The sequence below is a fragment of the Branchiostoma floridae genome, chromosome 19 (genome assembly GCF_000003815.2).
Source record: "Branchiostoma floridae strain S238N-H82 chromosome 19, Bfl_VNyyK, whole genome shotgun sequence".
Taxonomy (NCBI): Eukaryota; Metazoa; Chordata; class Leptocardii; order Amphioxiformes; family Branchiostomatidae; genus Branchiostoma; species Branchiostoma floridae.
The window spans coordinates 4,483,961-4,498,301 of NC_049997.1; the positions used below are offsets into that span (position 1 = coordinate 4,483,961).

At 41.0% G+C, this 14,341-nt stretch overlaps 2 protein-coding genes across 4 annotated transcripts in view; one reads left to right on the forward strand and one right to left on the reverse strand.

Moving 5' to 3' along the window:
* Positions 1-54: 54 nt before the first annotated feature.
* Positions 55-14,341, reverse strand: part of LOC118406395 (amino acid transporter AVT1J-like) — a 16,757-nt gene continuing 2,470 nt past the window's right edge. The window contains exons 1-9 of one of the 2 annotated variants that reach the window (XM_035806434.1): positions 8,434-8,628; positions 6,949-7,110; positions 5,890-6,058; positions 5,012-5,209; positions 4,574-4,691; positions 4,061-4,184; positions 3,382-3,588; positions 1,701-1,893; positions 56-1,385 (exon numbers count right to left, since the gene is read on the reverse strand). In XM_035806434.1, coding sequence (XP_035662327.1) covers positions 1,232-1,385; positions 1,701-1,893; positions 3,382-3,588; positions 4,061-4,184; positions 4,574-4,691; positions 5,012-5,209; positions 5,890-6,058; positions 6,949-7,110; positions 8,434-8,443 — 1,335 coding nt within the window. In that variant the 5' untranslated portion in view covers positions 8,444-8,628 and the 3' untranslated portion in view covers positions 56-1,231. Of the gene's footprint in view, positions 1,386-1,700; positions 1,894-3,381; positions 3,589-4,060; positions 4,185-4,573; positions 4,692-5,011; positions 5,210-5,889; positions 6,059-6,948; positions 7,111-8,433; positions 8,629-14,341 lie in introns of those variants that run through there. The other variant, XM_035806433.1, reaches the window with a different exon arrangement.
* Positions 12,685-14,341, forward strand: part of LOC118406393 (anoctamin-4-like) — a 60,518-nt gene continuing 58,861 nt past the window's right edge. The window contains exon 1 of one of the 2 annotated variants that reach the window (XM_035806432.1): positions 12,685-12,921. The gene's annotated coding sequence lies outside the window, so the exon portion shown is untranslated. The remainder of the gene's footprint in view (positions 12,922-14,341) is intronic. The other variant, XM_035806431.1, reaches the window with a different exon arrangement.

Here is a 14,341-nt window from a genome sequence, read left to right on the forward strand (position 1 = left end):
GGGCAGGAATCTGCAATAAAGATTCTATAAAGTCCGTACGAGGCCTGTATTGACATTTTCCATATGCAGCCGTATTCGTACGCATGAATTAAAAGCGAACCACGTTCGCATCTCAATCGTTGTGTGTCAGTTTGGGGTATGCAGGCATACGGACAGTACGGCCCGGTACACGTAACTGGAACTGGCACAAAACGCATGAGGTGCGTATTGACTATTTCTGCGAACTTCTGCATTTGAAAAAAAAAATGTCAATACGGACCCCGTACGGACTTTTTAAACATTGTGACTGCAACTTAAGGCCCTGTATACAGTTGCATAAGACGAGCTGAAATGTAAAATAGATATTCTGTCTCGCAAACACGTTTATTGAAACAGTTTGCAACAACAATTACTAAAAGTACATTACAAGACAATGATTAGACAAAAAATATCAAAATAACAAAAATATATTAAAGCAGCTTTTTAAAAGAGAACGATCCGGTGAAACATAAGGAAAAGGATAATTTTTACGAATATTCTATATCAAGAACATCACATATCACCTTTGCATTTTGGTGCATATTGATATGATGCACCTTTGGCCGTAGCAGTTAAAAGAATCTTTTTCGCACATTTCTACCAACAAGAATAGAGTTCTAGAAATTGCACAATGTTTTTTTTTTTACATTCGCAGCTTAAAACCTTCTCTCGCAGTCACTATACGTGTTCTTGATATCCGCATTCTTGCTTATGTTGGCTACATTTTCTGTAAAACCTTTTAGTTAACTACTAGTCAGAGTTTTTGATGGAAAATAGCCCAGTTTTATTAATGCGCTATACAATAGCCTACATCTATTATCGTTATATAGGTACTGTATAAGGCAAGAGGCATGAGAGTTTACAAAGAAAGAAGCTGGCAAGCCATGATAAATCAGATTTTACGCAAACCTTCTATACATTTTGGACAATATTTTTGGCGACACCTCAGAGGCGCGCCCTTTCTGTATTGCACAGGAATCACGTATACGCCAATATCCCCCATAGGGGATCAGATTATCGGCGTCCCTTCAACGGATGGTATTTGGATAAACCAATATATTCCTTTAGTGCTTAAGGCCTGAAAGGAAGCCTTTTTGGCCAAGTTTATGGCTATATAAACAATATTGCATTTCTTAGTTTCTTACAATTATCAGGGAAAGTAGCCAATATGTGTGCGGCTCTTAATGTATAATCTACGCAATAATTATCAGATCTACATGTCAGCAGCAGTCATGTTGACGTAACAGGGGACCACTTGGAAGCCGCCGGCGATCCCGTCAATAGCGGAGTAGGTGGAGGCTATGCCGCCCACTACACCAATCAGGATGAACTCTATGTGCCACGCCCACTCGTACGGCTGCACTTCTCTGTAAAAACGCAAGAGGGACAAAAAAATCAGATGTGTACACGCGTACGTTTTCGCTGGACATTGGGCTTTAGAGCGCTTCAATGGAGGTAAATATTTGTTGGTTGTTATTACCATTTCCATGTTTATTAAAAACAACTTTGGCATTCCCTCATATTTACGTATCACTCTGACCACCGTTTGTGTTTCTCATAGAACATACTTAATGATATACCATAGAGATAACTATACCATAAAGATTTCTCTCTATTGTTAGCACTATTCTTCAAACTCATTCCTTATTGGACGTTTAATGATCAAATCGTAGAAAACTCACATTTCTGGCCAATCAGGGCTCGTCTGTCTGGAGAGCTTCAGGTAGAACATGGAGGGGAAGACGAAAGTGAGGCAGGTGATGGTCGATCCTCCAACCAAAGACAAGATGGCGCCGAAATGAGGCAGACTCTCTCCGGTAAACAGCACCAGTCCCACCAGGCACGTCCGGAGTAAGATCCGGAAAATACCGAACTCTGACAGAAACAAAAGACAGAAAGATTTGACGTGAGAAGTTACTGAGTATATAAGACAGTTACACAATATTTTGCTGACATGGCGCCAGAGGAAAATTGACCTCGACGTGACCATTTTACTTTGGCAGAAACAAAAGACAGAAAGATTTGACGTGAGAAGTTACTGAGTATATAAGACAGTTACACAATATTTTGCTGACATGGCGCCAGAGGAAAATTGACCTCGACGTGACCATTTTACTTTTTTTTATTTTGCAGCGCAGACGACTGCAAGCTTCCTCCAGTTCCGTGTGTTTTACACAATCTTGAAGGAGATGCTGCTCATTTGTTAGACCTCTAAAGGCTTCTTCTTTGTTGGACCGAAAACGCTTACTTTAGGCGATCAATTCGGATTTCATAACGAGAGACAACCCAGGCACGTCCGGAGTAGAATCCGGAAAATACCGAACTCTGACGGAAAGAAAAAAAGACGTTACAATCTCAATTAGATTTTGAGCCTCGATATGAGGACTGTACAGGCTTTTATTGACCTTTGCTCAATTACAATACTGGAATCACGTGTTCGTAATGCCACGTGTTTATTGCGTCACGTGATCGCAAAGACATACATGTATTTCCCTAGAGTCACGTGTTCTTAAAGTCACGTGCCCAAGTGCTGTGTCAGCTATTCTGAAGGCAATAGCCTTAACAGAAACATCGAGCAATTCATTTTTGAATATTGAAGCCAGATTATATTTTAAGGTGGGGTCACACATGCGTATATATTCACGTCCGTTTTAGGTGCGTATGAAGCTCTTAGTCTCTACCAGGCTCCACAGGTCACGGGGAAAATGGTACGAATTGGACAAATATAGATACATAACATGCCAGATGAGTTAGCTGACCGAGAAGTATGATTAGCGACCAAGCTGACTCGTCTGACATGTTACCTTAAATATATACGCAGGTGTGACCCCACCTTTAAACTGTGCATGTGCAGCAAGACGCATTGTGAGTTATCTGTCAAAGTTCATGTCTCCTGAGACACAGACAAGTCCTGTTCGGACAAGCATAATCTGAACAAGGAAAATTTGAGGCTTTTACTTTTGATATATTATATACTAAGCATCTCCCTGCATATGCGTATTTCAAACCGTGAACCGTCTTAATCCAATCTGCTATCTACATGTATTGCGCATCATATCCTACGCGGGGACATCCAACGGCGAAACTGCCTATCTGGATGTACCCTGCTTTCTCAACCGTCACTCTTAGTTCCCATGGGCGTCGCCACAAACCAGCTGTAAGCCAATCAGAGAATAGGCCTTTCAGTTTTCAAAAAGGATTTCGCATATATAAGGGTAAGCTCGTTAGTATTTTTAAGCAGACTCTGACGGTCAGGAACTAAGGGTGACGGTTGAGAAAGCAGCGTACATCCAGACAGGCGGTTTCGCCGTTGGGTGTCCCTGCGTAGGAAGATGTCTATTGCTGAGAATCAAGTGGACTTACTGTTGGCTATCCTGAGTCGTTCCTCCAGCTCCTGACAGACCGGGTTGATGACGATGATGAAGGCGAAGATGAGGTGTAACGTGATGAGGATGAGAGAAGCGTACTTCAGACCCCCCGCCGTCAGGGTAGACAGGATGTTGTTGTCACACTCCGACTTGTAGACCAGGAAACCCGCAATGGACACTGGGAGGTACATCAGCAGCAAAGCTGGGGGGGGGGGGGGGTAGTAGCATGTATGTCAGCATAAATGTGTATACTTGCCGTAATTTTCCCATTTAAATCAATCACAAATCTTTCAGTCAATCAAGTTAAAGTTACGTGTTTCTAAAGCCTAGAGTACGGGATCACTAAGTCAAGTGTTCGTAACGCCACGTAATTATGAAGTCACGTGTTCAAGTGGTGGATCATGTACATTGACGTCGGCTAAAGGGTTGGGGAAAATTTTGGTGAGCCCACAATATTGGACGTTTTCTACTGCAAGCTAACATAAACACTGACAAAGAAACAGACAAAGAGACAATTAATTCGTTAACTGGATGAAATCACGATCATTTGAGGCCTATTCGCAAACACACCCAACTCGACATACAAACAGCAAGCTCTGCCCCTGGTACGTTGCCAAAACCTTTACGCGAATACCCCCACGCAACAACAAATATACACATCCCTTCTAACATACCTGCAAACGCCAAGACGACTGATCTGTAGAATTTCTCTGGCTCTTTCATGTCGTGTTGAATTGTGGGAAATGTGGACGCTCCGCCGAACGCGAACAGAATAGTTCCGAACGTTAGGAATACCGCCTGGAAAAGAAGGATTAAAAAAACTGTTTGTTTGTTTGTTTGTTTGGAAACGTCTGTTGAATTGTAATACGTGTTAGCGTAAAGTATATCAGAAAACATAATTCCATTTAGACCTTTTTACGAATGCAATAGCATGAACCATGGTGCTATGGGTATACCTAGTAGGTAGAAAACAACATCATCGCTATGGCAACGCGTGTTTTGTGCATGCGTACTGTGTATGGTCCTGTCCCATGATGTCATGGTAATGATACTGTCCCCCTCGCAATACCTATAGTGCAACACGTCTCCCAGTGTGCTGTGGGATCACGGTGTGATGGTCTATCATATTGCTCTTTCAACTTTCACCTCTCCTGTGGCTTTTAGAATTATCAGTGTACAAAGTGTACCTTAATGTCCTCTTGTTGGTCCTTTGCATGTTTGAAGTTTGGTATGTCCACAAGAACCCCAATAAACATCAGGACACAGGCCAAGACCGTGGCAACAGTGGCAGCAACAGCCGCTGGCCTAAAATAAAAAGTACGAAAATTCAAGTCAAAATTGGATACAATACACTGTTTGGTAATAACAACCTCTGCATATGATGGGGTTCCTCAAGGATACATATTTGGCCTACCACAGGTGTAAAACAGTGATTTCAAACGTAGTTCTAATAAAGCACCGTAAGCTATACTAATATCTTATGGGGTTCAGCAAGGCTACATATTTGGGCCTCCACTGACATATACTATAGTATGCTCTATATTGAAAAAAAACAAACTTTGTCACTGATCGCTCCTATAACATAAGGCGTGTTAGTATCAAGAACAATACTATCATTAGCTCACCAGAAATCTTTGGGTGACCCGAGCCAAGTGAATGGTGTGAGCGCCCCCGCGAGGATGATAAGCCAGAAACAGAAGGAGAATGTGCTATTGTGAGGAGACAGGTCCTGCACCAGGGTCTGTAGGTTCTCCGCTGCCAACAACAGGAACACTGTTGCCACGCCAAACAACGTTATGTTCACACAAACGCTCACTGCAACCCTGTTGGAAGACAGAAAAGAAATGATTGAATACTGACGGAGATTTTAAATCGGAAAATCTTGTTAACTACGTCCCGAATCGTCTGGGTTGAGTAACAGTACAGTGTCTATTGTAAAACTATCTCTTCTTTTACCTCACATTTCTTATAATTCTACAGACGTAGAGTTCTTAAAGGCTGCATCCTTGGTCCACCTGCAACAACATTTGTGGTTTCTACCTTTTACATACTGTAAGGTGTCTTCTGCTGTTTCATCCTAAACCCCATACCCTATGTCATCAATGCAACCTTCTAGGGTTCCTCAGGGTTACTTGCTTGGCCCACCAATGATAATATGATAATAAATGAGTCATGTGTTGCTGGCACGGAAAGGATAAGCTGGTAGTATATTTTGGTATGAAATCATGAAGTTGGTTGTTTTTTACGACTTGTGTTACTTTTTCTTGCTCTCTTTCAACCCCCATACATGTGTACATCATACTGAACAGCCTTCAACTGCTGGGCCGGGGTTCAGCAAGGTTACATTTTGGGCCCACCACTGACGATATGTTGCAGTCTGGCGGGTCAGCATCAATATCTCATGATACAATTTATGGAGCGTTAAAGAAAGCATGACAGCATGTTTGTACAAGTAGTCTATAGATATGGAAAAAAGATAAAATGTCCTTTATGATCCACTTACTTTCCAACCTTCCCGAAAGCCCTCTCGCCGATGGCCGGGTAGGGGTCCCTGACGTGGTCCCTGTACTCCGGCCAGCGGAGCTGTAGGATGTTCCAACACCTGCCCAGCATGATGCCGTTATGTCCCGCCACCGCGCAGCACAGTATCAGCATTACCACACCGTTCCAGCCTGCAGTATAGAATATCATAGAGATGTCAGAGTAATGATACATGAAATAGTCATTACGGATGCGCAGACAGTATCACTGCAAAGGCAAAACCCCGTGGGGTGCATTTTGTTGCTTCTGATGCACTATTAGGCCATGCATGGTCTCTATTTTTTGCCGGGTCCCGGATTGACTTTAAGTTCAAGTTTGAAAATATCCACACAAAAAAAGCTCGGCAGTCACAGCATGGCCCGCGGGGCAACGTAGGGGTCCCACCCAAAAGTGAAGAAGAAATAAACGGCCGTTACATTACACGAAGGGGCCCCTTTTTTCCGAATTTTATATAGCTTTGGTCACAATATTTTGAAAAAAATGGACCTGCCGTGCTGTTTACGTGTGTTTTTGTGGTCAGTTTCGCGTGTGAAGCCTAAATGGCCCCATGGGGCATCCTGCGTCTGCTGGAGTGTGATCGGGCCCCTGGCTTTCTTTTAACTTGTAGTTAAAATCAGCCCGGAACCAGGTCACATATTGACGCCATAGGCTCATCGTGAGGACACCGAGAGATTCTCCCGCGGCATTTAGCAGTCCACCGGGACACCTTTGAGGCTTCGATGCCCTGCTGTTGCCACATCCCTTACAGATCTGAACAAGTCCTACTTACCCTTACTCCGCAAGGAGGCGTGGTGAGGGGGCAGAAGATCCACGCAAGTCTCGACCTACTTCTCACAACTCTCGCGAGAACTATGTTACTCCGCGAACAAGATGGACTCATAGCCATTTAAGATTTGGAGGTACCTTTGTTTGCCTTTAAAAAGTAGTCACTGCTTGAGGAAAATTCTATCAACTGTGTACATACGTGACTAATGAACTCTTCAACGAAATCTGACCAAGGCATCAGTCGGCCTGGACATACCTGTATCCACGACAGCTCTCGGCAGGGCCAGCACTCCACTTCCTGCCATTTCTCCCACCAGGAACAGGGCAGCCGTGATCACCGTCAGACCCTTCTTCTGCGCATGCCCAGTCCCCTTGTGTTGGACGGACCCAAACGGCATAGGTTCTGCATTCATTTCAACTGGAAGGATGCAAGCACAACATTTTTTTTAAATATTTGCTAAAAAAAGCACTATATTGTGTGACGTTTACTTGTGAGTGGGTGTTGTGTGGAGAGTATTCTTCCTGAGTGGCCTCCACCAGGACTTCATACCAGGGAAGTGTACTCTCCAAGCAGAGGTTAGGCCTCAATTATTTATCGATTACAGAGAATGTTGCCTAACAAACGTTTTACACTATTTCCCCCTCTTTCTTTTCTATCTATTGTAATGTTCAATGTACCTTTTTCCTGTGCAAATAAAACAAACAAACGTTCAAAAGGACATCAAGTGCTTTTATTGATGTTACTCTCCACAGGACGACCTATGAACAGTTTTATCTCAGTGAACATTTCCGTCATTTATGGTGACCCAGTCCTACCCTACGCCAGGCCTTCCTATGTAGGTACGGATAGAAGAATTCAACAAGAAAGAGAACATTTGGTCAGTAACATCAGGAAACTCAGTCCATAAATAGGAAGGGGATCATTTTAAAAGAAAAATCTAGCTATGGTCACTCAAGACCAACGTCAAATATTCTCTCCAGCGTACGTAGTTAGCCTAGTAGAGACTACTATAGGTATATGAAGTTGGGTTCAAATGTGTATTTTTGGCGATTGGCCAAAGTCCCGCGGGCGAATGCTGGTCAGGAAGTAAAGTAAGAGAGTGGGAAGTGAGAGTTTGCAGTCTTATTTCACTTTCATATGAAACTATAGCTTCCCTTTCGACACATTTTAGGAAATGTTACGAATGCACGTATGGTTTTTGACCGTCGTTACGCTTTCTGGGGATCATAATATGTATTAAAACAAAGCTACAAACGATAAAATATGTGGGCATTTGGCCTCTTTGAAAGACCGTCCAACTATACGACAGTTTACCTCAGTAAATTATACAACTTACGACCTCGCGAGTTGAATCATTCTTCCGCATATATGTCACTTGTATCCACATACACAAGTTTCGTATTTACACCAGATTGACTTCAATACAAATATGTTTACGCCACAGAGCTGTACTCTGATAACTAGCGGGGAGGTCAAATTTGTCGTGGGTCGTCGTATGGTTTGGATGCCGTATAATTTTCAAGCAGGCTGTGACAGGACCAACCACCGACAATGATCTATAAGACAACATTTCCATGTAACAAGAAAGGTGAATGTTACAAGACTTATGTATGGCAATCTTAATAAGAATGCTATAGGTTTGCAATCGTGCTACAATCGTAGGGCGAATTTGACCGGGCCCCAAGCAAAATATGGTAGGAAAACAAGTTAGTTCTTCACCTATAATAGTTGACCTCTTACCTTGTGACATATCACGTTGGCGACAGAACTGAAACCCAAGTTCCTAAAAAAATGAACGGAATGTTCCGTTCTGTAACAACACTGTCCCTTCAAGAATGATGAAATTAAAGCAGGCGAGAAGTAGCTGGATTCTTAAAGGAGTGTAGAAGACTCCTTGCTTTGGACCATGCCCCCTTTCAGTCGCTGTCACATGACAGCCACGGGGTTAATTATTACACATAGTCAGCTTGTCAGGTAAACCTATGGTGTCAACGCCCCCTCGTTGACTTAGTCACATGGTTTACTTTACAAGCTCATACGTAGTATGGGACGAACGAACGAACGAACGTAGTATGTAGGTAGCATTGTTGTGCTTTCTGTTTTAGCTTCACTTCATGTAGGGCAAATTGCAGCTTTGCTGCTCTATTCTGAACTACTTGGGACCGTTTGATGTTTTTAGATGCTGCGTTTCCCTATGTGTGACTCGATGTGCAATTGTCGTGTTCTGTTGCGTATTGATGTGTAAAACAATACGTGAAAAAAAAAAAAACTGCGACTAAATTATGAATGACCGGGAAGTGGAAATTTCGTCCCCATAAATGGCTTTAGGCCACACTGTCTTAATTTTATGGATGACATCCTACGGAGACCACAAAATTAATGCATGAGGGCGAAAAAAATATAGAAAATCCGGCAAAAAGTCCATTCTTTTCAAGCCTTACTTATTTTTGTCGTATGTTTACCTCGAATAATATTGTAAAAGACAATCTTCGCCATTTCAATTGTGTATATATTCGCTATTCTTGTTTAAATAGGGGAATAAGGGCACTGTAGCCCATGATGATGATAAAGCGACGATTATCCACGGATGGTCACAGTGAGTGGGACCGATCCTTTACATTTACACCCTCTGGCGGTATTACTAAAAACTGCAGAGCAACTTGTGGATCATAAAATGGCCATGAGGCATAATTGGCGCTCACATTCAGACGGTGCGGCACAATCTTTGGCGTCAGCTTTAATTAAGCAAAAAAAATCCTCCACAAGGTCTTCAAATGGAAAGTAGCTAATGATGGCACTTAATACAGGAAAAGCATGTATTAAAGCAAATACTTCGATGCATGTTACTATAGATTTTGCATTTTAGATATTCGTTACAAAATCGGAACAAAATCACGGGAATTTCAAAATTGCTTTTCAAACTATGTAAAGATTCAAAAAACGGTTTCCTTGAATCAAACAGTTTGATCAAGGAGGTTTGATAAAATCTTGATAAAACCTCCAAATTCAAACCTCTTTGATAAAATCTAGTTACAGCTTGATATGAAAATTTGTTGTTTAAAAAAAGAAACTATTGCTTGGAAGATGACAATTATTTATAAGGAGCTCTAGGGTTAATGCAGTCTGTCTAATTTGGTGATGTATACATAAGAGCGATATAGTTTTCTAACTATCTCCTAATTGCAAGTACAGGGCCCGAAATATGAAAATCGATTAATGAGTAACGGGTTCTGAATAATAATTGTCACCGTTTTAGCAATGCACGGACTGCCATGGTTCTATTTACCAAAATAGTATAGGATAATTTATTGGTAAAATCGGTAACATTGTCGAGTTCACTCATCGTCTACATAGTGATACAGTAACATTTAGACATGTCTCCGATCCAATTCAATTTTTGGGTCACATGTCAACGTACATTTGAAAAAAAGTACCCGTTGACGTAGACAATAAAACATAAGTATACAGCGCATCCCTTACATTACAGCTAGTCATTTATCATGTACAGCCTGATTGCCAATGACAATTATCTTCATTACATACCCATGCCCAGCATGGGCTAAATTCATACAGATTTTACTAGAAGTGTAGAGAGAAATGCCATATTCTATACACTGCAGTCTCTTTCCTCTTCTGAAACACCGTCTATACAAAATCAAATTACAGTTTTTTCCACTACATCGTACAAAAGCTTTCTACATAATTATTGTTACAGCAGATTAATATTTTGTCCTCTGGAGGAGTCTGTTTGTATCTACCAGCTTCAATTTGTAGTGGCATAGTAAAGTTAGACTGGTAGATTGGTGTAAAATCGTCACAGTAGGGTTTTGCCATCTTGTAGCATTTATTTGAGCATCCTTGCCCATCGACTTAGCCAGTGTTTCAACGTCGTGATGTGATCAGTCCCTTTATACCCCTGCCCCATTTGGCGAAAATTGATCGGACGACGACTCTGCGGCAATCGCCCGAGCCTCGCTTATATTGATAACTTTATCTCAAAACGTTTACAATGTTTTCTCGCAAGGACATAAAAAAGGGGTTTTTCGAGGTGTTTTACGTTCGCTACTTGAACAATTCTATGACTTCTATATACCAAGGACGTTATATGATATACCAGACGCAATGCACTGAAAACGCATTTTTGCTGTGTCATCGTTTGTGGATGGGAAAATCATCGCTAAGAAATTAGTAAGATATACCAACCCACAATTAAAACTTAATTAATTACAGTATTTTTTTTCAGATTGAAATAAAGTACAAAGGTATTTTTATTGCGATTACATATGAGGCAACCTAAATCACAAGTTATTCGAGAAAATAAATGGAATATTTCAGTACAGCATATCTATTCATGGAGCAAATATAAATCTAGATGAATTAATTATGCTTTAATTTGATGCTCTGACATGAAAGGTCATAATTTTCTATTTAAGATGTAATTCGTTCCAAAAATATCAAAGGGCTCTTCCATAATTAGATAATATCAAGAGTTTCTTTCGAACAATCTCGTATTGGTTCTACATGGTTTGCGTTTCCTGTTGTCTTCGTGTAGAAAATGAGATTGTCTTCGATTTTTCCTCGTTCCTTCAACCCTGATTTGATTCCGGTCGGTACATGGGCACAGTGGTGGCGGCACTGTCTCTACTGTTAAAGCTATCGCCATTCAAGAAAGCACAATTCGTCGTGCCATTGCAATGGTCAGTGAGTTTATCTAGGTCTTGCCCATATATGATATTCCTCGCGCGATCGGCCTACGATCGCATAACCCTTGGGATAGAGTTGTGTATGTGTCGATCGTACAAAGATCAGTTGGATTTGTACCCCAAATGCTTGTATGTTCTATCAAAGCCTGTATGAAGTTCCTACGACTGTCGTGCGACACCAAGATCGTACGACTACCTAAGACGAATTAAGGCATGCAACGCTGCATGTAATCGCGCCGGGGTCGTGCAGAAGTTTGGCGTCGGGCGAGCGAGTGACTCAAGTTCTAACGGGTCCAACCAAGGACGTCCTTGGTCCAACTGACCGCACAGCTGGACGGATTGTCCTGGCGGGTGGCTCAAGTGGGCTTGACCGCTTGGTAAGTGTTTTTCCATTGCACTCCTTGAAACTGGACACTGCATTTGTTACCATGCTCTTGAAAGGCACGTTAACTTTGTCGACAGATTCCAGATGTTGCTCTATATAACTTCAACATGTGTTCAACTATAGTCGTGTCTCAATTTTAGCTCAGTCGAAAGAAAATACTGGCTTGGCTTACGACTAGTACTTTGTATATCAAAATGTAATAACTAATATCTTTCTACATGTATCTACATATACTTTGCGGACAAATATCAGTGTCTAATTCCATCATGTAGGCAGATATTGGGAGATCGCAACATTTTGAGGCTGCGCCGTTTTTCTCAGTGACAACTGTCGTGAGAAAATTGCGCATGTGAAAAAAATAAAGATCTTCTCATAACATCTGCTTGAAGCTAATAACAAAATGCACTGTGTGTATGGCATAGAATAAAACGTATATTTTCGTTTAATAACTCGAATCTTGGTGTTTCGAAAAAGCTTGACCTATTATGTAATGCTCAAAACTGTGAGTGTCAAAAGATGTTCAGGATGTGACACAGTAACCACGCCCTATTACCATGGCAACCAAATGCAGCCCCGCCCACATAACAAATGTTTTGTCCCTCGAAATGAATGAAGTATTAAACCACGTCCTTCTTGCATGTATTTTTGACGCATAAGACACTCTGAGTCTCTTTAAATGTTCAACATAACATAAATTAACCATATTCTTTTTCCATGGTAACAAAACACACCCCCACCTTTAACAACGTACCGTCCCGTGACCTTTAACCCAACCACGCCCTTTTGTTTGCATATTTCGGCCATATTGAAAACATCAGAGAGGAAACAGACATCCGTCCTTATCGATCGTAGTACGCCCAAGATTTTTGTGTTTTTCTAGGGCGTTCTCCTCTGTACTTTGAACCTTGTTTGGCTGGGCGGTTGCCCAGTACGTTGAATGCAGTTTTACCCGTCTCTGCCGAATAGAATTAGTCCCGGAGAAGAAGAAGCGATGGCGAGCGGATACGGTGGCGGAGCAGGTTACGTCGGGCCCGGGGACCCTAGCGCGGCGTACCCGCCTCCGATCGGCTTCGAGATGCAACCCACGGGAGGGCCAGCTTACCCCCCAGGAGGGGGCAGCGTACCCCCCTCAACCTCTAGGTAAGGAATTCCCTCCCTTATACAATATTTACAAGCTACAAATACATTAGTATAAGACATGGTTTGTGTTAGCGTGGGGAGGGGGGCAAAGTGTGAACTTGATTCTGAAGTGTGAGAATTGTGTCCCGTGTTTACTTAAAACGACAAGCCTTTTTGGTTGTTTTGCTTATCAGTAGGGGTCTGTTTTAAGTAAGGTTTATCTGATTGACGCATGTATTTTGATGGTGTAGTCTTTTACAGCGACTTTTAGAAGGATTTCAGACATGTTGACATAACAACAAGTGGTGTTGCTTGTAGCACTAGTAGAAGTAACTTGTGATCTGGTGTTTTGATGTTATGTTCAGAGTTTTGTACTCTGAATTTTATAGATGCCTGGATAATTTCTTGTTGACATATGAAGAATTAAGTCGTTTAGATGTTTGTTTACAATTACATTTTTCATATCAATGAATTATTCCAACAGTCATTGAGTCGAAAGAATAGTTGCCAAAAGCTGTTTTAAGAAATTGTTGTAAAATATTGTTTAAATAAAAAAACATAATTGTCGTATGATTTTTTTCAATCTCTTTTTATAAATATTAACTGATCCCAGTGATATGGCCTTCAGTTATTTTATGAAAAAAATTGATAAACCATTTTTTTCTAAAGGCAAAGAAACCTATATAGTTCTCCTTTCAAGTACAATGGATATTGAAATGTTTACTGTAACGTTAGCTTTAGCTTTTGCCCTGAGTGTGCATACCTGGCTAAATAAATAAATGAAATTAAATGAAAGTTTCGTAGTTTTTGTTAGATCATATCTCAATAGCAAATCTATGACACAAAATTTCCAATATGATGTTATAACTACTCTTCGAAATATTTTTCTAACCTCAACCTTCAAACACTTCCTCTTAATCTTACTAGTCTTAGTCCAACTTGAAATATTAAGTCAGCCAAAAATAAATGAATTTACAGTATTGACCAAACATGTGTGTGTAATTAGCAGAACTAAGTGCTGATTTATTATTTATCATAGCAAAATCGTAATAATTTATGATGTTCACAGTTGAATGTTGCTAAATGTGTTTGTGCTATTTGTGTGTTTAGAGTCTTTCAATGGATAATTGTTGTAGTAGGGGTATAAATGTTTAATCTGTTACTAGTCAGTAAATACATTTGACTTTGCGGGGAATGTATTTTGATTTGCCGGAAAATGTAATTAGTTTTCTGTGGTATTGAGCATGCGGTATTGCCATACTAGTCACATACTGTCGTACTGGAGTGGGAAAATGCTTGTGGTGGTTTTCAGTTTGCCGGCATTTGTGTTCAAGATATCTTGTTGATAATTGAGCATTATGTCTCACCAATGTAGAATTCTTGTTGTTATTTATTCTAGGTATTTATTTATCCTGTTTGTGTATTTAAGTTAGAATGCTAG